This window comes from Gossypium raimondii, chromosome 6 (genome assembly GCF_025698545.1).
Source record: "Gossypium raimondii isolate GPD5lz chromosome 6, ASM2569854v1, whole genome shotgun sequence".
Lineage (NCBI taxonomy): Eukaryota > Viridiplantae > Streptophyta > Magnoliopsida > Malvales > Malvaceae > Gossypium > Gossypium raimondii.
The window spans coordinates 21,667,925-21,695,037 of NC_068570.1; the positions used below are offsets into that span (position 1 = coordinate 21,667,925).

A 27,113-nucleotide genomic window follows, 5' to 3' on the forward strand; every position below is an offset into this window, starting at 1 on the left:
TTAAATTAAATTTAATGTTAAGATAATCACTTTAACATTAAATTAATAAAATATTATTAAGATAAGTATTAAATTTAATTTAATATTAAATTTATTAAAATAATATTATTTTAGAATAGTTAATTTGAAATCAAATTCTCTTGTAGAGTCTCAATAGGAGTGTAATTCTTCCATTGCTCAACCACCCAAAAATCACTTAGATTTTTTAAATTAATTTTTAAATAAAATTCTTTAATCAAATTCTCTAGTTGAACAATTCTTACGATCACCCAATTTAATTCCACATGAAATAAACTGACTCAATTAAATTATTTCCAAAGTCATAGAATTTCCTTCTGATTCAAATACAGTCCGATTGAGCTTTTGTTGAGCTAGCAAAAAGAGTAATCGGACATATACAATTAGGCTCTAGTGATTGTAACTCTATCCAGAAGCATAGTTCCAATAATTTGAAATTACTTAATCATAGAGTCAGTCCTAAGAAGTACCATGATTGAAAACTCATTATTGTATACTCTTTACGAAAGCAATTCATCCAACTACTTTGTCCAACGACCTCGTCATGTGTGTGTTACCCTCATATGATAGCTTTGATTCATTTGTATTAAATTCGTTCACTCAATACAATCCTATTTTATATCATTGTCACTATTGTGTCATCTTAATGATTAATATGATCATTGTCAACAAATGACTGTGATAAATTACTCATTCGAGAACAAGTAACTCGTGGTCACATTCCATATTTATCAATCCACATAATGCCAATGAAAGGATATTGTTAATTTTTTAATTGAGCTATGAATTCCACTGTTGCTAGTAAAGCCATGCCATATACAAGTCATATACCCAACATACCGTCTATCAACTCGATCATCTTTAGAGCATAAGTCTCCACTTATATTAAAGCACGTGAGTTACATACGCATGGTCAGTGACTAACTCAGGATTTAGGTAAATCACACCATGAACGTCACAAGTGAATTATTTCACAAACGGATTCAAAATTAATTCATCTTGGTTCCATTCCAATATTTCATTCTTTCAATGAATACATCTATGTTTCTGCTCGTGGAGTCAACTACTCCGATAGCCAAGACTAGTCATCTCTTTAATTGGAATTGTAGACGACATAATAATCCTTCTCAATATTTGAATCAAATGCTCACTTTGATTTTTTTACGGGATTACAAACTCGTTTAGGTTATCTACTAAAATAAGTTGTCTTTCTCACAATGTAAACGTTCTTACAATGCCAGTTATAATAAGTTTGAACTTAGACAACCAATGAGCTAATATTTGCTTGTCATAATTTCACTATTCATGCAAAATATGAAAGACATAAATACGAAAGACATAATAGTGAAATATGAAATTAACTTTATTTATTTATTAATTATTTAAATAAATAGAAAACAGTTACATGTTTATTACAATATATGCACATTTCCCAACAATAGGAGTTATCCTTAGTTCCAACTCTATTGAGAACTCTATCTCTCTTTCAAGGGGCATACCAGACAATTCATCAGGAAACACTTCCAAAAATTCCCTCACTACCAATACTTGGCTAATTTCACTTTTGGACTTGGGCGTATCGAAGGTATACACCAAATAGGCATCTGCACCCTAAACAATCAATTTCATTGCAGACACCGTAGAAATAATTTTATTCGTCAATTTTGATTATTTATCAGAGAACAATATTTCTTCACCCTCAGCACTTGCAAGGCGTACACTTCTAGATCAACAGTCAACCATAGCATTATGCCTAGTCAACAAATCAAATCCCAAAGTAGCCCCAAACTCGTGAAAACTTAGCAATAGCAAGTCCACCAAAAACACATGCTCGCCAACAGACAAAGGACAATTCCTGATTCATTTATTCACTACTGTACTTTGCCCTGAGGGATTTGTTACCAAAATGTTCGTCTCAAAATACTCTACCTCAAGATTAAGACCCTCTATGACCTTAGTACATATGTAAGAATGAGTAGACCCAGGGTCAATCAAAACATAAATATCATTTCCAAGGAAAGAAAAGTTACCAGTTATAAATTCAGGTAAGTCAGTGTCTTCCTTGGCCTTCATCATATAGGCACAAGCTGAGGCGCAAAAACTTGTCTTGCTATAGTTCTTTTTTTATGACCCTTGCATTAAGCTGAACTTGACTATCATCTCTAATCTGCCTTCAATTTGGAACTTCTGTAGGCTCATTACAGATTGCTCCGTACTAAATTCAAGCTTAGACGGGCAATCTTTAATTAGGTAGTCTTTAGATCCATAATTGAAACAATCCCCTAATTTCTTTCTGTATTGACCACCGTGATTCCTTCTATAGTAGTTGCATTCAACTTTTTCCATTCTAGGACCTCCAGAACTTGCCATAGACGTTGCTGGCGTACTGAACCCTTCACATTTGTAGCCAGTGAACTGTGAGTCTTTCCTTGAAGCTGAAAAATTTCAGTCCTTTGGTTTCTTGAAACTGCATAGAGGTGGATGACTTGATATGCTTCTAATGTCCTTAATAATGGATTTCATCTTATGAACTTTGGTCGTTATCTCCACCAAAGTCTTGCATTTGGAGGCTACCACAAGAGCACAAATTTTATCTTTTAGCCCCAATTCGAACTTGTCACGCATCTCATTCTTTATTGGAAACATGTTCTTAACATATCGACATCCTGCCTTGTTTTAAATTAAAAATGTCTTTCTTCATTTGTTTGACAAACATCTCATTAATCTCTGAACTTTTCCAAGAAGAATTCACAGTTCACTATATGCTCAAGGGTAACACTGACCAAGGTTTCCTACCATTGGTATGCTACTCCTTTCAGTAAAGACATGACGCATTTAAGATTATCTTCTTGATTACACTTTAATTCATTAATGACCCTACACAGATGAGACAACCACTATTTAGCCATCGTAGGGTCACCACCCTTGCCACCAAGGAATTCCTTGGTGCCCCTTTTCCTAATCTTCCAAACAGGATCTATTTTAGAAGGAGCCGTTACAGGTGCAGGTGGCACGGGCTAAGTCGGGTGAACCACTTCAGGCTGTGGTTGAGGAGGGTGCTGAGGCTATTGTGGCTAGGGTTCTTATTCATTCCCCATAAACTGGTCAAATAGTTGGGTCATCATAGCAAAAAACATATTTTTTAATGTGTTTCCTACATTCTCAACATTATTGTTGTTGGCCATTGTAGCCTGTTCTTGGGTAGGGATATGGCTTTCCATCTCCTCAGTCGTTGCTTCCCTTAAACTATTAGACATGTTTCTTTTCTCACTACAAAAGAGATATTATCTTAGTACAAAACATTAAAGACTATGCCAGAGGTGTACTGTGCATGACACGAGTGTGACATTATCTTAGATTTCTTTGAGAATCAGCTAAACTTAGGCTCTGATACCAAACTTGTAACACCCTAAGCCCGATCCTAAGGAGGACTCAAGATTGGTGTCACTGTCTTAGAATCTTTTTCTTGAAAATTCGTACAAGCGTGGTCTTTATGAAAATATAGTTCAAATAAATATGAATTGTAAATCCTTAGTGAAATAAAAAATATATAGGATTATACATTTCCAAGGAAGAGGAAAAACATAGAATTGCTTAAGACCGTATTTGGCATAAACTTAAATTTAACTACAACGCCTTATATATACACATATAATTAGACAAACATTAATCATTCGAAGTAAATAATTTAATACTTTGCAAAAACATAATCACTCCACTGAGTTTTCATTGAAATAACGGTTTCAAAAGAGTAGCTTTAAAATACAAAATTCAGTCTTTGAATGACACCACTCTCATGTCATGCATAATACAGAATACTTAGAAACTCACGGAATAGATGTACTTCGAAAAGTGCTGTACTTCGTCAGCAATCCTAAGAAGGGAAGATAACTAAATAAGTTTAAAGAACTTAGTGAGTTCTAGAGCATACATCTCAGTTTCTTTATATATATCACCAATAAACCTTTCCAACTCAACAAATTATACAATTCGCCCATTGACGAGTACTATTCACAAATAGACTCTACTACAAACACTATTCCTTTGGCGCATACACTAAGCCCATGCAACCATGCAAACTACCTCCTTCGTGCCAACCATACCCAAGTCCATGATCAAGCCTTAGCATTCATTTCATTTGTTCCATCATGATTTGCTAATCTGGTTTGCATTAACACATGCCCTACCAAAGGCTACATAATCCCTTTTCATGTATCACGATCTGCCAGTCTAATGCTCATTTCATTAAAGGCACTGCCAAGATTTCATTTTCATAACTCAGTTCATATTGTTAATTTTAGAGATAATGGGTAATGGCTTAAACAAAAAGGAAGGCCCTTACTCCATTTACATAGACAACTAACTCAGATTTATAGCCATGAACCTTTATTCTCATACACAACATATCTTCTTATGGGATAAGAGTGCTTACCTTGGTCAAACAAAAACGAGAACATAATACACACATATGGAAGCAAGAAGGAACTCACCAGAAAATGTAACAAGATTAGGCAGCAAGACTTTTGCCCTTATCATGAGAGTTTTTAGGATTTTCTTGAGCTATAATATAAAGAGTTAATTCATCATATCATTTTACCTAATAAACTAAACAAGTTAAATAATAACATTAACAAGAAACCCAGAATCTGAAAGTTTTCTCACTTACACCTCAAGCTAACCCTAAAGCATAAAACTCTAGGGACCCGTAAATAACCATGAAAATAACTTGAGTTTCATCGATATTTACCAAGTACCAAACGACGATGGAGTTGGCTGAGTACAGCGAACCCGAATCTTCATATAAGTCTTAGGTCTAGGATTTTCTGAGAGAATTTCAGAGAATGTTTGGGAAGAAAATATGGTTGCCAAAGAAAGCATAAAACTTGCTCAGGAAGCCAAAGCTTACTTTATACAAACATACACAGAAGGAAAAATTTAGTGGATAAGTCTAATTTCCCTCCAAACCCCTTGTCGATTATGAATAAGAACTTCTTTCTTTTCATAAATGTGAGTCTGACAAGTTACAGAAACTTAGTTCTATACTAATCTAATTCTCGTTCGTCTAACTAAATTGTTCAACCAGGATAGTAAAATAATAATAATGCATATGGTTCTTTTCAAGTTAAAGTGTTAACACTAAGGACTTAACATTTTGTCTAACAGCTGGGGTGGCATATACTCTTTAGAAGAGTCCGCCAAACCACCAAGCTCGCCTAATGCAGACTTTGCCCGAAGGTGCACTCAAAGAATACTTATACTTAGTTGAATTGAACACCTTCTTACTCAGAACTCACTTTATAAGTCTTACTTCTATCAACAGTATTCGAACACTGGGGCTTCAAGAGGCAGAATGTTACATGAATTAAGTTTTATATTTTTATGATAGAAAAAATGTGATTTCACCATTTTACTAGCCTATATCTTTATAATTTTTAAAGGATTAAATCAAAATTTTCTCATTTTGGGGAGCCAAAGTGAAATTTTACCATATACTAATTTGAAATTTTAAAACTATAAAGGTACTAAAGGTAAAATTTTCCACTTTAGCGGGGGTTTAGAGCCCCTTCTAGCCCCTCTTGGCTCCGCCCCTGATGCCACTGTTACCCATATTGATTCAGTTGAAGGAGTTGATCATGAAACTGAAATCACACTAATTACTCTATTAGCAACCACTCTAATTGCCCTGCACAAAACCCAATTAGATTTAATCAAAAAATGGTTTATCACCTTAGTGCTTCCATTGACTCTCACAGTCGAGTCATCACCAAATTTTGAGATGAGATTAAAGTCGTCCAGCAAATCTGAGATAGTAAGATTGTTTTCCGCAATGACTTGTTAGCTTAGTTTAGGTAGTAAGTTTTGGTTGATTTTTAGGAAAATGAAGAGGAAATGTTAAAGTTTATTTAAACAAACTTGATTTTAATAAAGAGATTATAGAAATTAACTTACCAATTTAAAATGGGTGGTTTGAAATCAAGATTTGGGTGAAGAAAATGCAAAAGAAGATTTGAGAGAATGAAGAAAAATTAGTGTAAAAGATGAAAATGGTTTTTGTGAAAATAATTGTTCCCTTTGCATATCCCAAATGGAAATTTTACTATTTTACCATTGGTTTAACTACCACATAAGGACATCTCCTATTTCTAATCTTATTTATACACTTTTAGACATTGACCCCTTTAATTTTATCTCTTTTACAAATTAGTTCATAGGCCAAAATCTTAATTCCTAAATACCAACTAATTAATACAACTTAATACTCATAACTAGCTAATTAACGAACCATTAATTTGACATATTGCCCATTCCAGAAAACCTCTTGGTTTAACTTCTCAAAATGGCTCGATTTAGGAATTCTAAGCATTTATTTGAATTTTGGTTTTCCAAAAAATTTTGAGTGTTACAATAAAACGATAACATTAATGACCATTTAGTAGCAATTTAAAATTCAATGACCAAAATGTAATTTAAACCATACATAAATGACCATTTTTGCAGTTTACCCTTAATATTGTTAAAGTTAATGCAATTTTTGGCCCTTGAACTTAGCTACTAAGCTCTCATTGATTCCTATAATTTTTTGGTCTACTTTGATACCTGAATTTGATAAAATTTTCCATTTTAGTCCTTGAGCTTGGATTCCATAAAAAATGCAATGGTATAACATTTTAAGAATTCGTCACATCATCACTTGGAATTTTTAACAAATGTAATTATATGTTTTTTAATTTTTAGGTGATGATATAACATAATTTCAAGAAAATTACTAAAATGATATGAAAAATAATTGATTACTAAAATAATATGGATTTAAAATTATTTACCAAAATAATTTGTTTTCTACAATAAAAAAAGACTGGTGCAGAGAAGGTGTCGTCTTGAGCCTTGCAACATGTTTGGTTGGGTATATTGGCATAGCCATTACACCCCTATTCCGTGGGCCCCACTTAATCCCCCTTTAATCCTTTGTTTGGCTCAGTGTATTGCTAATACGGGTCTATTACATTACAGACCTAATCCCCAAAATCCACCGATTTCTAATCCCTCCATTTTGCTCAGTTTAGGTGTTGCTTCAGTTTACCCTCCCTGTTTTACCCTCCCGATCGGCTTCCCCTTTCCGTCTTCTGTTCCTTCCTTCTAGCTTGAGGTTTCTGTCGATTTGCTCCCTCTGTCTCTCAACCTTTTCTTTTCTTTTTCTTTACAACACAATTTACGCTTGGCCTTCTCAACCTTTTCTTTTCTTTTTCTCTCTGTCACTTTTTCGCTTGCTCTCAGTTGGTGGGTTTCCAAGTTACTGCAACTGAAAGGTAAACCGGTTTCTAACTCTCTTTTTCTCTCAAACTGCTTTAATGTTTGCAGCTCTAAATTTATCGCTGTTTTTTTCCCTGTTGATCCATTAGGTTCAAGAAATTGAGCTTTTTTCTGCTTCACATTTTATTTTGAGTGGTTATTTTCCTTCTTTACCATGTCAAAATTTAAGTTTGATTGGTTTACTTTGATGGGTTTGTGTTATTGGATTAATTTCTATGGATTTCTGTATTTTAATTAGCTTAAGTTCCGAGTAGAGTTCTATTTCTTAAAGAATGGAATGACCTAAAACTGTTAAATTATTATTCAATCCTTCGTGATACGCTCGGTTGTGTTGTTATTCAAATAAGATTATAAGAAATTTGGCTTATAACGCATGAATATGAGTTGTACCCTTTCTCTGCAACATAATTTTTCAGTTTTTGAAATGATCTAAATTTTGAGGTAAGCATTTGAAGTATTTACTGTACTACTTGCTGGCCTACCAGTTGGGAGTATGGGCTGGTTTGGAGTGGAAATAGAGGTGAAAGTGTATACTTTTGAATGTGATTTATGAATGGCCTCTACTTTTCATATTATCTTAGCTTTGATGCAGAATATTGAACTCTATAAACTCTCTTTACTAGATAAAATTGGTGCTTAATGGCTCTGAGTCACAACTCTTCAAGTTTGCCTTATCTTTTTTACTTGGTTTGGGTGTAATTTTCAAGGTTCATAACCTGAAGATTGATTCAATTCTTTTAATGACTGCTGTTTTTGGGATCCAAAAATCACATGAAGGGCATTTTTTTACATGCATAATACAACACATCTTTGGATGCCCTAAATTAAAAGTGAAAATTGATCATTTCATCAAGCAATATTGAAGCTTTCCCTAGTCAAATATAATCTATCATTTTCCTTTGAGGATGCCAAAATTTATAACTAGTGGACTTTACATCGTTTTTCATTTTATGTGGTTGGATGATAGCAAGTCGATGCCCTAAATGAATGGTAAAACAAAAAGATGGCTTGGAAAGAAAATAAAGGAATAAGCACTCGGGGAGGTCTATGTAGTATAAATCGGGGAGATTTTGATGTGCTGATTTCTTTCTACATGCATATCTACACCTAGCTGATTATAACTTCCCTGCGAAAATTTTGTCACCATTTTGGTTGCCTAGATCTTTATCCTTTTATTAGTATAACTCATCTTCTACCTAAGTTGCTTAATAGAATTGTTCATGCTTCTTTCAGTGAGTCCCAGTTACTTCTCTTTTAGAGTTTGATTTAATAGCAGGGTAGCAATTTCCACTGCTGGTTATATTTTGTTTGGTTCCTTTTTCATGTCTATGGTTATGGTTCCTGTTGTTGTTGCATTTGTTTTTATTTCACTGAACATATGTTTTGAGAGGAATTGGAGTCCCTGAATCGAATATCCTTATACTGCTTAACCGTCATCCTCGAATATTTTTGTATAATCCAGTTCAGCTTAAGGAGATTGTGGAGGAAGTTAAAGGAATGAGAATTAATTAGAAGTGAGTTAGCATAGGCTACAGCATTAGTATTTTGTAGGATGTGCCATGTTGCCCTTGAAGACTAAAGGAATTACTTTCTGCACGTTCATGTCCTGTTGTCTTGTTTCAGTTCATTATTTTGGTCTGAAACTTCTTGTAGTTGGAATTTATCAATGGAAGCAGCCATGTTTTTGTAGCTATATTCCTTTCTTCCATTGATGAAGCTTAAGCTCAACATTTTGCTTGACTTGCTATTAATTTAAGTCTCATTGGTTTGAAGTGCAATAGTGTAATGAGCTTCATTGGCTGCCTTGTTAGTGTCTTTTATTTTTTCTACATGTAAGCAGATTCGAATCACTGTCTTTGAAACAAGTTGAAGCCGGAGTTTAGCTTTGTTGGTTCATACAGTCACCTTTACAAGATGGTGTCCAATATAAATCAATGAAATACTTTTCATATGATACATAATGAAATTTTATTGCGCCTGGTGTATCTGACCACTGTTGTTCCAGTATATTGATGTTCTATGTGAAATTTTGTAGGTATTGGACTGTTAGCTACCGATTTGCTCCAGACATAAATCGTTGGCAAGTTGAAAAATGCTTGTTGATGAGCAAGTGGCAATGCTTTTACATATCATCTCCCATCACCTGAAAAATCGAGTTATCAAGCATCACTTTAGAAGGTCCGGGGAAACTATTAGCAGAGCATTTCATAGTGTTTTAAATGTTGTCATACGCTTACAAGATGTAAAGGTGCACAATAGAATTATTATTGCATGTTCTTTGCTCCATAATTTTATCCGAACCCATATGAGTATTGATCCTATTGAAGCGGAGGTGGGAGAAGGATTACCTAGTAATGTGGTGGATGAAGATGAACCGGATATCGCAAATATTCATCCATCGGATGCTTGGGCTACTTGGAGGATGGAACTAGCCAACCAAATGTTCAATGAATGGCAAGCATCTAGAAATTAGTTTGTGAAACTTTTGTGGTGTTTGATTTGATTTTTGTATTGTACTAAACTTGTTGAATTATAATTTAATTTCTTTTTATTCAGCATGTGTTATAATTTTAAATTTTTGTGGTATGGAGCTTTTGATTCATGATATTGAACTTAATTATAATTTTATAAAGTGTTCACCTTTTGATTCATGATATTAAAATAGTAATTAATATAATTTTTTTCTTAAGATAATTATGTCAGGTGTTCCAGAATCAAATGCTTCTTCTCAAGCTTCTCGAGGAACCAAAAGAAAATGGGTTCCAGAAGAAGATGCAGCATTGGTTTCTTGCATGGTGGACTTGCACAATGTTGGAACATTTAATGCTGATACCGAGTTCAAAGCCGGTTATTTAAACGAGTTGGAAAGAATGCTACAAAAGGCTTTACCAAATGCAATGTTGAAGGCGAAACCTAATATTGAATCGAGGATTAGGTTACTAAAAAGGGAGTGGTCAATCGTCTATGACATGCTTAATGGCCAAAACAATAGCGGTTTTGGTTGGGACGAGCATAAATGACTCGTTGTTGCTGAAGATGCGGTTTGGGACTCCTATTTAAAGGTAAGATTATTTCAAGTCTTTATTATCTTATTTTTACCAAACTTATAACTAATATGATTTCCTCATTTTTTTAGAGTCACTAAGAAGCCGCTCAATTCAGACATCGTTCTTTCCCTTACTACGACTAGCTTACTGCCATATACGCAAGAGATCGAGCGACTGAGAAAGATGCTCAAACAGCTGCTGATGTTCTTGAAGAAATAAATGCTGAGGGTGTACCTAATACATATATGGATGAAAAAAGAAACTCATTCTATGACTGCGAAGCTGACGTCTCTTTGGATGACATGGATGTTTCTGCTGCGGAGCCGCGACGAGATAGAGACCAAGGGGGTTCCTCATCTTCAAACAAGAGAAAGAAGAAATTTGATGCTCGTGATAATATGTCTTCTTCATTTGATGAGGCTGCCACTTTATTGGCTGAAAACATGCAGGCCATTGGCGATCAAATCAGTAGAAGTATTGCCTCCGATGTGGTAGTTCAGCAGAAGTCAGAAGAATTCCAGATCATCCAAGAGAAAGCTACAAATTTATATTCAACCTTATGGGAAATTGAAGGTTTAACCGACGATGAGCGGTATCGAGCTTTGAGTAAAATTCCAGATCATCCAACTCAAATGCTCGTTTTCTTTAGTTTACCTTCTGCTGCACGATTGGAATGGGTCAGAAGATTTCTTTCTGGCCATTAAAAATCAATGTTCAAACTTTTTGATGTTGTAAAACTATATAACATATGAATTATGATGTAGAATTTCATTTTCATCTAACATTTTCTTAATATAAGTTAATTATGTTTATGCAGAATATAATTCTCAAGTTATATTATGATTTTAGTAAATTCATATAAGAACATTTTATTATTAAGAATTTTATGAAATTATATATCATTATTAAATTATATTTAATATTAATTATCTTAAATTATATAAATTCATATAATAAAATTTATTATCAAGAATTTTATGAAATTATATATCATTATTAAATTATATTTAATATTAATTATTTTAAATTATATAAATTCATATAAGAAAATTTATTATCAAGAATTTTATGAAATTATATATCATTATTAAATTTTATTTAATATTAATTATTTTAAATTATATAAATTCATATAAGAAAATTTATTATCAAGAATTTTATGCAATTATATATTATTATTAAATTATATTTAATAATAATTATTTTAAATTATACAAATTCATATAAGAAAATTTATTAGTTATAATTATTTTAAATTTTATTAAGTCATATAATTTAATTAAAATATATTTAATATTAATTATTTCAAATTATATTTTATAGTATCATATATTATGATTTTAGTAAATTCATATAAGAATATTGATTATTAAGAAATTTATTAAATTATATATTTTAATTAAAATATATTTAATAATAATTATGTTAAATTATCTTTTATAGTATCATATATTATGATTTGTGTAAATTCATATAAGAATATTAATTATTAAGAATTTTATTAAATTATATATTTTAATTATAATATATTTAATAATAATTATGTTTAAATATGATTAAATTATTTATTATTGATATTAATAATTTTATTAAAATTTAAGTAACAATAACAATAATCATTTACCCAAACAAATTTATGCTAAGGGTATTCTAGTCATTTTAGTTTTTTCCATTATGCTATTACACCTCTATTCCATTAAACCAAACACAAGAATACTATTACGCCTCTATTCCATTACATTCAACTAAACAATTGATTTGCTATTACGCCTCTATTCCATTATGCCTCTATTCCAATACAGTGAACCAAACGTGCGGTTGGTCTTTGCATCGATCCTTTTTTTACTGTAGCATAAGGCATAAGACATAAGGTGGTAAAGGAGGGTTTCTGCCCAAATTGGAATATTTGCCAATTGGCACACTCCTTGTTTATTTGGGTAGAGATTCTCTGCCCCCACAAAACAACACGAACATGGGTAAAAATTTAAACATTCCCTTAAAAGAAATTCACAAGGCAAAAAAAAAAAAAAACAAGGCTCCTTATTTCTTTTAACTCTAAACCACCCGAAAAACCTAAACTACCAAAATAATCCATCAAAAAGTACAAAAATACATATGATCAATTTCAATTTCAAGGTGAAATTATAAAGTTTTTTTCTTCATTTTCATCTTTATAAATAATTTATATTTAAATAAATAATATTTATTATGGATTTTAAATAAATAAAATATTTATATGTATGTTTTGAATGTTATTGTAGAGATATTTGATTTACAAGGTTGAAATATTAAGCGATATTCTTCAAAAAAATCATTGCAACCAATTTGACTTGATTTTTTAAAATATTATGTATGTGTTATGCAATTTGTTTTTAACATTTATAGATGAATATTTATTATTGATAAATATGGTGATTAAATTGTATGTAAGGGTTTATGAAATTATCAATTTAATGGCATAAAATTTTACATATATAAAAAAATAAAAATAACTCTTTAAAATTCAATATTTTTTAAAGCGGACTAGACCGATTGGATCTAGAACCAATTGAGGTATTGGTCAGTGAGAGGTTAAAATTTGGTTGACCTGCAAATCGGTATAGACTGATTGAATTAAATTGGCAGTTGAACCAATTTTTATAAATTTTCATTTTTATTTTTTAATAATTTACTTGTTTCGAAACCATCAAATCAATTGTTCTGAGAACCCATTGGTCAGACTAGTTCAAAATCAATTCAACCGATTTTTAGCTATGTTCTATCAATCTATACTAGTTCGCAAATCAATCGGTTTTTTATCTCTCTCTAGATTGATATCTTAGCCGATTCCCAATCCGACTAGTTGATCTGGTCCAGTTTAGATAACATTGAATTTTAGATTTTTTTTTAAAAATATTTAAAATCTTTTTTATTTTTTATTTTTTATTTTTGAATTTTCAAAATGTTTTTATTTTTTTCATAATTTATTGTTTTAAATATATATAATTTTTAAAATTTTATGTTTTTATTTAAAATATGAAAAAATAAAATTTAAAATTTTTATGTACTTTTTAAAGGGTAAGAACTAGATTGACAAAAAAATATTAAAGACTAAAAAAATTATTTCAAATAAAAGAAACTACAGCAATTTAAGATCTTAAAATGAAAATATAAACTAAAAAAGATTACACAGTCACTTTTAGGGGTGTGCAAAATTCGGGTAAAACCGAAAAAATTCGGTTAACCGACCGAATTCGGTTAATCGGTCGGTTAACCGAATTTTTCAGTCGGGGTCGGTTAATTATTTTTGATTTTTCGTTAACGGTTAATTCGGTTCAAACCGGTCGGTTAATCAATTTTTCGTTAACCAAAAAATTAATAAATAAAATTATAATATATTAATAGGCCCACTTTCACCTAAACCCAATCTAAACTCAAGTATTCAACCCAACCCAACCCAATCATAAAATTAAATTACAAATAATTTAATAAATAAAATAAAATTTTAAAACTAAGACTAAAACTAAAGTCTAAAAGTCTAAAAATAATTTAATTATGTAGTGATTCAATTTGGTTAATTTGGTTAATTCGGTAATTCGTTAATTCGGTAATTCGGTAATTTGGTTAATTCGGTAATTGGTTAATTTTAACCAAAAATAAAAAAACATATAATTTTCGGTTAATTCGGTTAACCGACCGAATTAACCGAAAAAATTTCGGTTCGATTAATTTTTTTGAAAAAATTTCGATTCGGTTAACGGTTAAAAATTTTGAAAGGTCAGTTAATTCGGTTAATATTATTTCGAGTCGGTTAACCGGTCGGTTAATCGCATATTTGAACCTATTATTATTAGATGAAAAGATAGTATCAGATTTTTTATATATATATATTTTTTAAAAAGAGCACGAAAACCAACTGGTTGGTTACTTTACTCTCTTTTTTCGCCGAGGGAAAATCGGGCATGGCCGAGACTGAGAGCCAAGCACTTCCCACGAAACGACATCACCATCACCAAAACGACGATTCTGAAGGACAAGAGGATGATGATGAAGAAGAAGAAGAAGAGGACGGGTTGGAGAATGAAGAGGAAGAAGAAGGAGCAAGTCGAGTCGGTGAGTCACAGGGTGCTGGCGCCGCGCCTCCGAGTGATGATGCTGGATTGAAACACTCTCAGTTGGATACCCTACCCAATGATGATCCTCCCGATGGTAACTTATCATTTTTAAGTGTGTTTTTTATTTTTTTACGAATTTTGTTCTTTTCCCATAATTTTCGATAAAGTAAGCTCTTTTATTAAGGATAATGTTGTAATTGTTTTGAGGGAGTATATGGTGATCTCTCAGGGTTGCAGGTAAATTCTACTTCGGAATCCAAGGAAGGATCTGAATTTAAGGTTAGTTTTCTTTTAGCAGTTATAATCGTAATACTTAAGACTTCCATTTCGTTAAATTTTCAAAGTCTGAGATCATGTTTTATTGTTCTCATTGACAATGTTTTATGGTCTTCTTTTCTTTTCAAGGAATTAAAATTCATGACTTTGTTGCCTTAAAAGTGTTTCGCCTTTATGCTATCATGACCTGAAGTTATAGTGAACTGGATCAAGTACTTTGGACTTGATTATCTTAGTTTTCATAAGTAGTCAGTACACCCCATGGTTCTTCTCTATAGTTGAATTACAGGATGTGGTACCACCTCATATGAAGTCTGTTCTTTTTGTTGTTAAAAGTTCTCATCTTTGGAATCCAATAAAACTTATTCCCGATCATTTTAATGAAAGAATTCTTGGAAATTTGTGGGTTATTGCAAGGGAACTCAAGGATTGAATTTAACTTTAAATGTAGAAACATAAGCCAGATGGATAAAAGCGAATATCAACTTGGAAAATAAATGTGCAAAAGGATGCAGAATCATTCCCTGCTAACATTGGATTATCCTTGTCGAAGCTCTGGCAGTTAAAACTTAAAATGCTGTTGCCTTTTGCTCTATTTAGTGATTATTTATGTTGTCCTTCACGTTTGATCGTTGAATAAGTTCTTCAGAACAATTTCAATGATGTAAAAGATCTTTATTGCTTAAATTTTTTCTTGGAACTGCATGTCTTACCGCTTAAGTTTCTCTCAGAGAAAACAAACTTAGGAGAAAGGGACATATGTACAGTTCAATTTCTCTGTGATTGAATTCTTCTTTTAATGGAGTTCATCTTGGTTTAACTTTCTTAGGAGAAAGTTAACATAGCTGACCAGGAAGTTTCCCCTAGTTTGGCTGTCCTGAGTGCTGAAGCTCCAACTTCTTTGTCACAACAAGCACCAACTTCTGTTACACAAGGTATATCATCTGCTCCTACTCCAACTCTACAAGAACAAAGCCTTTCAGTTCAGAAAGTTAATGGTGCATCTGTGCCAAAAGCAAACCAGCAAAAGTCTTATAATCTTAAAATGGTATCTGTTGTTCCCATTGTGAAGACACCTGTGTCTGATGGTTACAATTGGCGGAAATATGGTCAGAAGCAAGTGAAGAGTCCTAAAGGATCTCGAAGTTATTATAAATGCACTTTCTCTGATTGTCAGGCCAAAAAGATAGAATGCTCTGATGACACTGGCCATGTAATAGAGGTTGTCAATAAAGGCATGCATAGTCACAAACCACCACGAAAAAATAACTTTACAAGGGAAAGTAAGATTGTATCCTCCGCCGCACGTGCTTCACATAATATTCAGCCCATCAGAATATTTAATGATTCTGACCCATCCACATCTTCTAAAGAATCTGTACCTGAAACAACTGTAAATCCTGAAAGAAAAGGACTGTTTTCTTGTGGCTCTGATGGGAATGGTGATGTGCAAGTGAAGGAAGAGCTCACGAGTGAACCTGAGACAAAAAAAAGGCAAGCATTCCTGTAAGCTTCTCTTTGCCTTTGTTTTCTTTTGTTTCATGATATACATATATTTATGTGCATCCAGTCTGTGAGTCTGGTTTTAATTGTTCCTCATTGTTTTTGATAATCAGTATGAAGAAAGGCAATACAGTTTGTTCTGATTCTGTCCTGAAAGCTCGGAAGAAACCTAGATTTGTTGTGCATGCAGCTGGTGATGTAGGGATCTCAGGTGATGGATACAGATGGCGAAAATACGGACAGAAAATGGTGAAAGGAAATCCTAATCCTAGGTGCCTGTTCACTTCTCATATTTTTCCCTAGTAGTTTTCATTATTTTATCCCTTTAAATAATTAGTCAATTCATATGGCTGCTCAGGCTTGTCATCATTGCAAATCTATGTTATGGTGGCTTGCTTCTTTTATGTGTCTGTAGTATGGGACCCAATCTCAAGGTTTACTACATTTCTTTGCTGTATTGAAATACTAGAAAAACCATTCATTTGTACAGTAGAGTTTTGTTGGAATTTATACTAGAGTGTTCCAGTGGCCTTCGTCCTTGCTTTTTTGGTCTCAGCACACCTTTTACTGTGTGTAAAGCTTTGTAAGTTTATTTGTTCAACAAATGTTGTCATTATATGTGCATCTATATATCTCTTCCGAACCAATACAAAATACTCTTATGAGGCTGTTGTAAAAGAGCCTGCTTTATGATGCTTCTGTTAATTCTCTGCATGACCAATTTGGTCCTTCCAAGTTCTTTCTTTTAACTCAGTTGTTATGTGCCAATTTATTTGAACCTGTATACATTCTATTGGTTTTGTTCTGATTTTTTTTTTGGCTGATGAATGTTCTCTAGGAACTACTATAGGTGCACTTCTGCTGGGTGTCCTGTACGTAAGCATATTGAGACAGCTGTAGATAATACGAATGCTATCATTATAACATATAAAGGTGTTCATGACCATGACATGCCTGTACCAAAGAAGCGACATGGCCAACCAATTGCTCCTCTTGTTGCCGCTGCTGCACCTGCTTCTATGAACAACTTACAACATAAAAAAACCGAAGGAGGGCAAAGCCAAGTTACATCAACCCAGTGGTCAGTAGGTACAGAAGGTGAATTAACTGGTGAGGCCCTAGATTTAGGAGGTGAGAAGGCAATAGAATCAGCTCGAACACTTCTGAGTATTGGATTCGAAATCAAGCCGTGCTGAACTTAAATGGAGCTTTTGTGTTAACATCAGGCATGTCACTCTATAAATACTGAACACAGGTTTGATTTTTCGTATTTGTAATTTTCCTTATTCTTGCTCTAGTTTCCTGTGAAGTTGAATGTTTTTCTGTTGTATTCCCTCTCAATCTGGTAGGAGCAAGGTTATTATAGTTGCGGAAAGAAATATAGATTTGATTGGCAACCCTTTTCTTGTCACCTTAGTTGGAACTCTGTTCCAATTACTCCCTTCTCTTTTTATGTCACATGAGCTGGAATTGAAGAGCTTAGCTGCTATGCATATTTGTTGGGGTTACAGGCGTACAGCTGCAGCATTTAAGAGCTTATCTATGCATATCTGATTTGATGAAAAAAGGGGTAAATATATTTTTTGCTACTTCGAGTTTGGCTTCAATGTTCTAGTTGGTACCTATGTTTTTCATTTGCGGATCGTTATCCAAATTTGGCCTTTGTCATACATTTTAGTCTTTTTAAAATTGAATGATGTGGACCAATTAGGTTTAGACATGTGGCAAGTACATCAGCTGATGTTGGTCCACATCATGCAATTTTAAGAGAGTTACAAATATGGATTAAAACGTGGGACGAAAGCCATAATTGGATACTAATCTGAAAAAGAAAGCATAGGTACACTCAAATTACCAAAAAGAAAGTGTATTTTACCCATTAAAATAATACACCGAAAAACTTTCTGTCGGCCTTTTTTGTGGTCACTGATTTTATATTCTTTTGGAGGTGCCTGGCCTAAACTTTAGATTTTGTCTTCCTTTGATATTAAAGGAATCTGGTTTACCCAAAAAAGCTGCTTCGAAGATAAAGCATAATTTTTGATCTGTACAAAATCAAAGTATTGCTTTTAGATTTTATATTGAAAGAGGTGCATGCTTCCAAGCACTACTGCTGTCTAACAATTTTTGAATTACTATTTGGCAACCCAAGATCGAACCCTAGCATTTTACATGTTAATCTTCTAACATTTCATGACCATGCCTGGATTCCTAAGTTTTAATGGGGGCTAAGATTGTGATATTTGCCATTTCACATGGTAAAGAACTATGTAGATTACAAATCCCTTTTTAAGCCCTCAAGTATATCCTTTTCTTTTCTTTCTTTCTTTCTTTATTTATTTTTTTGGTTTAATTGTTATGACTCGAGATTTGTAAGAAAAAAATCTAGTGGTTACTATCCAGATCTAGTGCAAAGCTTAGTAGGATAAAATAGGTACAGTTTGGAAGTATTCTAGGCATTTTCAGACAAGACATCCATCAAGACATTATCTCAATAAGAGAAGGAACCAAAGGGACCCAACATCATTAGTAGTATTGGGTACAATATAAGCATGTCCTGTAAGATGGAGCCCTTCCCCAAGGTCCTAGGGCACAAAAATTTTGCCCCTAACCATTATTGCCATCCTTTTAAAGCAAATGGAGCTTTCAGTGTATGTTTTAACTGTCCAACAACTTACAGGGTTAACACTTAAATTGATTCGCACTCAACCAGTCCCACTTATTAACCGTATGGTTGATAATCCGATGGCGACAGATCCAGTGACAGATCCAGTTTCCTGCAGCTCCCAATGCCAGGGTCTAGCATGTAAAACATCATATGTAATTACTAACCATTCTAGCTATACAGGGACCGGAAAAATTGTACATCATATCGTAAAACTTCCATGACAGACGGGCCCCATCAGTATTAGCAAATTCATCAGGTAATTTTAATTTACTTCAGATCTACAATCTAGCAAATTCATGATGCATGAGTGTTCATGAAATTTTATACACAAAACCACCTTAGTGAATCAGTCAATGTGATCAAACCAATGATTGAACCTGGAGCACCATCTACAGGCATCCAACATTGTTCTCAGGAGAAACTCAATTCATCGATAGATATGGATGGTTCTGATTCGATCATGTTATCTTTTTTTTTTTTCTCTTCGGGAATTTCTTTGATCCCGTTTTCTTCTTTTCCTTCTGCTGCTGTTATACAGTCCTGGAATCTGAAACAACTTGTGAGATGGTCGTTTGTTATTCCTGACACTTGCATGAAAGAGTAGATGACAGTAGGCCCCACACTTCGAAAGCCCCTTCTTACCAAATCTTTGCTTATGACATCTGCTTTTGGAGTTTTAACCGGAACCTGTCGAGGATATCTGAATCTGCTAACTATAGGTTTGTGGTTCACGAAACTCCAAATATACTTGTCGAATGACCCAAACTCGTCTATAACCTGGCATCATCAAAACCTGCAAAAAGTTAGCCGCAATGATAATCATAGCCACTATGGATAGATCAGTTATGGTACTTTTACTTCAGCAACAAGGGGCAAATACCGCTTACAAGTGATTTATGGAGCACTGTTTTCATGCCAACCAAGGTTAGAAAATGGTGCAAAGAACTAGAATCTACCTTAGATATTTGGTGTGCATTCTCAACAATAGCACGCAGCTTTAGTTCCGATAACAAGGAACTTGCTGTACTACCAGGAGCTATTAACTTCTTCTCATTCAATTTTGATACAGCAAGAGGATCGAAATCCGCAAAAACTTCCCTGCAATAAATTTGAACTTTAGAATTAAGTCTGCTTATTCAATGGAAGCAAGATCAAACTTCAATCGAAACAATACCTAAATATGTGTCTTTTGCTTAGGATAGCAGGCCATGTAAGTTCAGACAATGCACCAGCGAGTACGAGTAGCTCGAACAGTTTTCTGCACGTGGATTAAACAATTTTGAGCAAGAACTTCTAATCAAATGAAATGCTTTTTTATCAGATAAGTAATCATTTAATCAGTGATAACCAGATGCGAGCAAATTCGAGATCACATACTTATCATCATGTACGGGAACTCCCCACTCTTCATCATGGAAAGCAACATAACTCGGATCTGATGCCAACAAAGAAAACTAGGTGAACGGAAACATGAAAACGAGTGATTAAAGCATCATGGAAATAAGCACGCTCATTCAATGGAATAAAAACTCCGTCAAAAGTTAGTGATGCTGTGAAGCTGACAGTTTCTTCAGAATATAATGCTTGAACCTATAAATGTATAACCGATTTGCATTCATGCTATTAAACTGCAATACCATGTACAAGTGTGCAAAATTTAGAAATATCAAGTAAACGGATTGCGGATGAAAGTTGGAAAGATAAAATACAACACATTTTAACCTATTGCTCGATTTAAATCATAAAAATATATCAAAGTAGTATCGAGTTACAACATTTGTTATTAGATGGCACTACCAAGCATGTTAGGCTAATTTCTTTTTCATGGATTAGGAAAACATCAGGACTGATTAAACTAACACGTTCCAGATTCAGAATGCCTCCACCAGTTCTGTTCTGGTATCAGGCTGATAAAGTGGTTTCCAATGGTCAAAGGTCGGTACAATATCGACTTGCACTATAATGAACCAGTCGAAAACCAAAAGAATCATCTTTTGGAAATGCATACAAGATATAGCAAACTCACCCACGTAACTTGTATCATTGCCTCCGTTTACAAGCAAACCTCATGCATAGTAATGTTTTGTACAAAACCAACAACATTATGCATTAGAAGATCAGGTTTTTGATAAGAACAGTAAAGTTCGGTGATCGTAGTAAGAGAAAAGCCGCCATTTACATTTTGTCTAAGTAGAAAATTTGAGATACAACCCTATTTGGTTCATTTCGCTAGATGCTAAGCTTTTCTCGCGCCTATGACTGTAAATTAAACCTAACAGAATACTGCAGTTTTGCGATTGACGAACTCGAAAGGCATAAACAATACAAAAGGTGTTCTTAGTGCAGGGGAAAATTCCGTGTCCTAAGAGATAAATTTGAAAGGAAAATAATGTTAATATAATTTCTAATCAATATTTGAAAAAATAAAAAAGAACGCACCTGTATTTGGTGTCACCCACGCGCATCTCTTCCTCCTATGTGAATCACCAGGCAGTGAATCCAACCCGCCATCCGAAACAACACTTCTCGGAGTTGATGGGAATGGCTTCCTCCTAGTTCCTACACTATTAGACCAAATTAACCTACCAGTAGATGCTCGACTGTGAAATGAATCCGTGGAAGCATCAGACGAACATGAAGCGTTTAACGATAAGTTAGAATGTAGTAACTGTTCATGGCGGCGTAGCACTGAAGGAACAACACTAACAGAATGGGAATTAACTTTGGATGATTGAAGGCCATTTTTCTCCTCTGCTAAAGTGGCCTCAGCTGAACACTTTTCAATCTTCCTCGAAGGCTTTGAACCTGGTTTTCTTGCACTCAAAGAACCTGTCTTATTCCCCGCCGGTCCCAATACAGGCCTTGCCTCGGAATCGGCCATATTCATGGACCTCAGTCTCGGAGGACCGAACATATATATCAAGAAACCGATTAAACCGACACAAATTATCAAGATATCGGTGTTTCCGGAACCTCAAAGCAATTCTAAGTTATCAAACATTGCCTATGCAACTCTCAAACTACGAAAACCAGTAAAATCATCATATTACTCAAAACAAACAAAGCTTGAACTTACAGTACACAAGATCTCAGCTTTTGACCCTTTTCACCCCAGAAAACATAATCAAATTTACAATTCTACCATTCTAAGCTACATTCAAACCCTAAAAAAATCCCACATTACCACACAAAACCCACATTTCCTTCACCCTCAAAGTCTTCCAAAAAACCAGCTTGGGAACCCTAAAAACCAATAGCCAAACCAAAGTTAAAACCAAAACTCAGCTAAAGGGTCGAACTTTAAAGCTAAAGAAGAAAGAAACAAAAGAACAGGAAAAATGGGATCATGTTATATATATACACATATTTATTTAAAGCATACAAATTTAGCCCATTAAAAAAAAAACAGAGATTCCATTCTGCATTGTTAAAAAAAAAAAAAAGAGAAAAGAGTATCTAATTTCTATTTACCTTAAAAGAAAAAAAGGGGTTTTGTAGTATTTTTGTTCAGTCACTAGCTGATGAAAAAAGCTGACACACTTGCTGGCAACAAGTCCATATTTTTCTTCCTCCTTTTTTTTCCCGAGAAAATGCGGGAAAGTAACCGAGAAAATTCGATCAGGGGCTAGAAGAGGCAACAAGAAAAAAAGGGTTCGATCTAAAAGATTGAAAGTTTCTCTCTCTACATTACTATTATCTATATAATTCAGAGACGGAAGTAAAAAAGAGAAGAAGCCAAAGCGTGGAAGAGAGAGAAAAGGAAAGATTGGCTTTTTATTCACAGTATTTTCTTTGCATTTGGGAATAGAGAGCGACCTGTTTATTACTTGCTATTGCGGGTTACTGTTTTTGGGACATTTTTATCTCAAAAAAAACGTTTGCTTTCACTTCTTCCATTACATCACAGTTGGTAAGATTCGAGGTTTAAGCATCGACGTTTACGTTTTCTTTGTTTTTAGATTTTGATCTTTTCTTCTTAAACATAAACATTGTATCATCTTTAATTTATTATCTAATAATAACTAGAAATATATTAGATTCTGTAAAACAAAATATGTAAAATCAACATCAAACTCACACCCAATTGATTTTAAATTTCTCAACTTCACTATTCACTATTTTATTATTTCTTTTAAAATTTACTTTATGCTATATAATTTTAAAACCACATAACTACTTTTATAACCAATTATGTTATTTTCAGAAATTCTGGGTTTTAGTTATTATTATTATTTAAGTTGGTATTAATTAATTTAATAAATTATTTTTCAAGTGGTATAAATATATGTTAAAAAGGATTTAAGATCTAGTCTATTTATTATGCTAAATTTTAGGATTTAATTACTATTTTTAATGTGTAGAAAAAAGAATGGTCTAAATTTAAATTCAAAACTAATTAAGTTTTCAATTTTTTTAATGTTAAATGATTGATTTTAAAATTCTGATTAGGCCTTTAATAATAGAAAATGTATTGGGAAGTAATAATTTTTTTTTGTCAGTTCAAATGAAAAAATTCAAAGCAGACACATGTCTCAACCACCATAATGCCATGGACCGCCTAATAATGTTCGTCAAAGACTTTCCATTCCACATTCATTCTCATGGCAAGTTTGGCAATACTGTTTGGTACTCTGTTTTTTTGTCTTGATATATGCATCATGCGAAATTCCTTCATCCGCTCCAATAAATCTCTTACTCATCCCCCTAATAAATTCTAATATCAAATTTGATCACTCAACAAGTTAACTGCCTCTATAAAATCTATCTCTGAAATAATCTTTTTTTAACTTTATTCTCCCATACTAGTTTAATTGGTTATAATTATGTATATAGCACACTTTGAGTAGTTATAATAATTTAAAACATTATTGGTTATGAGAAATAAAATAATCTTTTTATACAATTATTTTTGTTTCTTATAGTACATTTAAGTAAAACCAACATAAAAATATAAAAATTCTAAAATTAAAATATATATTATACCTTTTAAAATAAATTTATATTCGTAAAATACAAACATTAATGAATATTTTCATATCTATATTAGCTTAAATTGATACATATGGCTTAATTTGTGAATCACACGAGATTAACAATAAAATTTTCTACTTACTTCATAAAGAAGAAATCGACTGAGTCCATATTTTCCTTAAAACAATAGGTGTTTAACTCTGTATTTATTGATTAAAAAATTGATTTGGTGCACCAAATAACTCATTCAATGAGGTTATTCTTTTAAAAGTTTTTTTTTTCATTTAATGTTTCATGATATAAACGGTACACTAATATTTGTAAGTTATCTGAGTTTGACTCGGAAAAATTTCAAATCGGTAGTTATCGAGTCGAGCTTGAGCAGCTCGAGTTATCAATCAAGTCGAATTTGAACTTAGTAATACTTGACTCAAACGGCTTACGAGCCTTATCAAATTTTTTTTATATATTATTAACTCTAAATTTAATTATTGAGTTAAACTCGAGTACAGAAATTGATAAACAAATTTAATCCAAGTCGAATGGACGGAACGTTGAATTTCAAATTTCAAGCTCTCAGCTATTTAATATGATAGAAATCAATTTAGGGAGAGGTGTAAGTTGAATGATAGTATCCAATGTGATCCCTCACCATGGGCATTCAATTTACTTGTCTCTACTCTAACAACTAATTATAAAAAGGAACATTTCATTTTTGGGGTTTAGTTAGTGATGTCAGAATCACTTTGACTCATTCAACGATATATAAACACATGGTTTTTAGTGTGTATTTTTTTTTGGATCAAACAAAATTTAATCATGTTTTTGAATTTCATTACTGAATTTTTTCCACATTTGTATCAGACAATTTTTTTAATTTAGCCGAATTTCATTGAGGAGTGATGACTTAATACTCGAGATCCTCATATGAAAATATTTAAAATTTTAATAAATGAAATAATATAATTATTTTTAAAAAAATTTATATGATGATGTGAAATAATCTTATAGTTTCATTTCATTATATATTAACAAAATTCAAGTTTAGTGATCAAATTAAAATATATATATCAAGTTTTAGAAACTAACATGAACAAAAAAGTTAAATAACAATTTGAGAAAAAAATCCAAAATTGAGGGATCAATTAGGGCATTGATTTTTTTTTAAAACTCAGAAAGTTTTAAAATTACATTGGATTTGAGATTAATGACATAAGGGTGGGTTTGGATGGGCGGTGGGATATGGTGTGTTTAGCTTACTTTTTATCTCACGCTAGAGTATATAATTTCATTGCCACCGTTGTCTTTACACTAACCATAGATAAACACACCACCAATCTAAACCTACCTTTAAAAACTTTTCCAGTGATTATACTTCTTAAAAGTTCCAACATTTTCAATAAGTAAAAGTTCAAACATTTACAAAACTTAAGTTTTTAGCAAGCAAATCAATATAAAAAAATCTATCAAATTCTAGAAACTAATGTGAATAAAAAAATTAGGTAATCCGAAAGCAATTTCTAAATTTAGGATCAAAATTTAAAGATGTTACATATTAAAATTAGGACATGTTATTACATGAAAATCTTAAAATGTGTTGTTATCAAATATTGATTTTTTAAAAGAAACCTTATCAAATATTGATAAAATTCAGGTTTAAAAATAAAAATGGATCTAATTATTAAATCCATGGATCAAAATAGATAAAAAAACAAATACTAAAATAAACCTAATTTATAAATTTAGAGAAAAAATGTATATTAACCAAAAAAATTAAAATCAGACAAAAAAAAAAACTTATTAAAAAAGTTGGCAGCTTAATCTATTGAAAAAGAAGAAAATTCATGGTGTTATCTCCATTTGCAGGATGTATAGTAAATAGTAGTACCCAGTTTTGAGTAATGCTTGAATTGAAGGTGATCTTTGTTGACCAGTCAAATTTACCCAAACCATACCATTTCATCTCACCAAAAACAAAAGGTAATTGGTACTTAGGTGAGTAATCTTCTCTATTGTCTACTTTTTAAGATGTTTTTTTTATTTTTCTTACCTTTATGGTGTAAGGTATTTTCAACAACAAAAACAGGTGAAATAGGATTTGCCCATTTTTCTATGTCAAATTCTCTATTCATTTCCTATAAATTATAACAATCTTCATTACTTGTTAAAAGTTTCATTTATTTTATTTGAATTAGTCCTTCTATATTAGCATAAGATACACACCACGTATTATTGTCTAATTACTTTGTTAGTGAAGTCAACACTTATAGATGAAAATTTTAATAGAATGATTAGTTTGCACTTTGATCTAACGTACAAAGACTAGTTTGATCATTTTTTTTAGTAGATGGAGCAAAATGCAATTCCACTCCCAATACAAAAACCACCATGGCACTTTTACAATCCACTTCCTCATGTTTACTGGAATTATATGTTTAAAAAACTTCAAGTTCTACTATTAGATCGTGCACTATCCGTAAGTCGAATATTAATTTTATTTCCTACTTAAATAATAGTAGTTAAAGCAGTTATAATAAATTTTGCTATTGATCTTATATCACGTGTAAGTTATGAATCTAGCTTCTATTATCTAATTTGATCTTTTTAATTTTTATAATATTTGAATTTTGAAATTTTAATCATGACTCGAATAATAATCAATAACTCCATTAACTAAAATGATATGATTTTTTTTGTAAATCTTCAATGGAAAGAACAAGATGACACCACATTACATATATGATAATATGTTTGCCGCATAATTTAACGGCCGTTATTTTAAACAAAATGAAAAATCAAAAATATAAAAATAAAAATAACCGAATTAAAATATACAAACCAGTCTAAAGATATTAAGAGCAGAATTTCACTTTTCAGAAAAGAAAAGAAAAACTAGTACCACTAATATAATAAAGATATAGAATTTGAAACCTAGTAACCTATTAGGTAGATTCATATATATATATATATATATATATATATGAGAGAAAAAGTGGGAGCCATCAACCGAGAAACATGGGGAAGGAAGGAATCAAGTTTTCTTACCAAGCACTTTTACTATATTTTAATGGCTGCCATTGAATTTTCTTTTACAGTGGGTGGGTGGGACTCTCTCATTTTGCCATTCCATTGACAAATATTTACCTATCATTAGTACAACAAAAGAAAGGATCAAAGTTAAAATACGTGAAAGAAGGTTTATAAAAAGTAAAAGAAGAAGAAGAA

At 32.3% G+C, this 27,113-nt stretch overlaps 2 protein-coding genes across 3 annotated transcripts; one reads left to right on the forward strand and one right to left on the reverse strand.

The window, feature by feature from the left end:
- Positions 1–14,257: 14,257 nt before the first annotated feature.
- On the forward strand, positions 14,258–17,646 carry LOC105772909 (probable WRKY transcription factor 32). Of its 2 annotated transcripts, none has more exons than XM_012594400.2 (5): positions 14,258–14,564; positions 14,700–14,749; positions 15,576–16,252; positions 16,363–16,521; positions 17,088–17,646. In XM_012594400.2, the coding sequence occupies exons 1-5, from the start codon at positions 14,318–14,320 to the stop codon at positions 17,443–17,445; spliced, it is 1,491 nt and encodes a 496-aa protein (XP_012449854.1). In that variant the 5' UTR covers positions 14,258–14,317; the 3' UTR covers positions 17,446–17,646. The 2 variants fall into 2 exon arrangements, with proteins under 2 accessions (XP_012449854.1, XP_012449855.1); XM_012594401.2 differs by having other exon boundaries at positions 15,576–16,240.
- A 1,403-nt stretch (positions 17,647–19,049) lies between these two features.
- On the reverse strand, positions 19,050–22,728 carry LOC105772910 (uncharacterized). The gene is made up of 6 exons (XM_012594402.2): positions 22,389–22,728; positions 21,357–22,160; positions 20,295–20,352; positions 20,092–20,175; positions 19,874–20,015; positions 19,050–19,694 (listed from the first exon to the last, which is right to left on the reverse strand). Exons 2-6 carry the CDS (start codon positions 21,829–21,831, stop codon positions 19,329–19,331), a joined length of 1,125 nt encoding a protein of 374 aa, XP_012449856.1. The 5' UTR covers positions 21,832–22,160; positions 22,389–22,728; the 3' UTR covers positions 19,050–19,328.
- Positions 22,729–27,113: the final 4,385 nt, after the last annotated feature.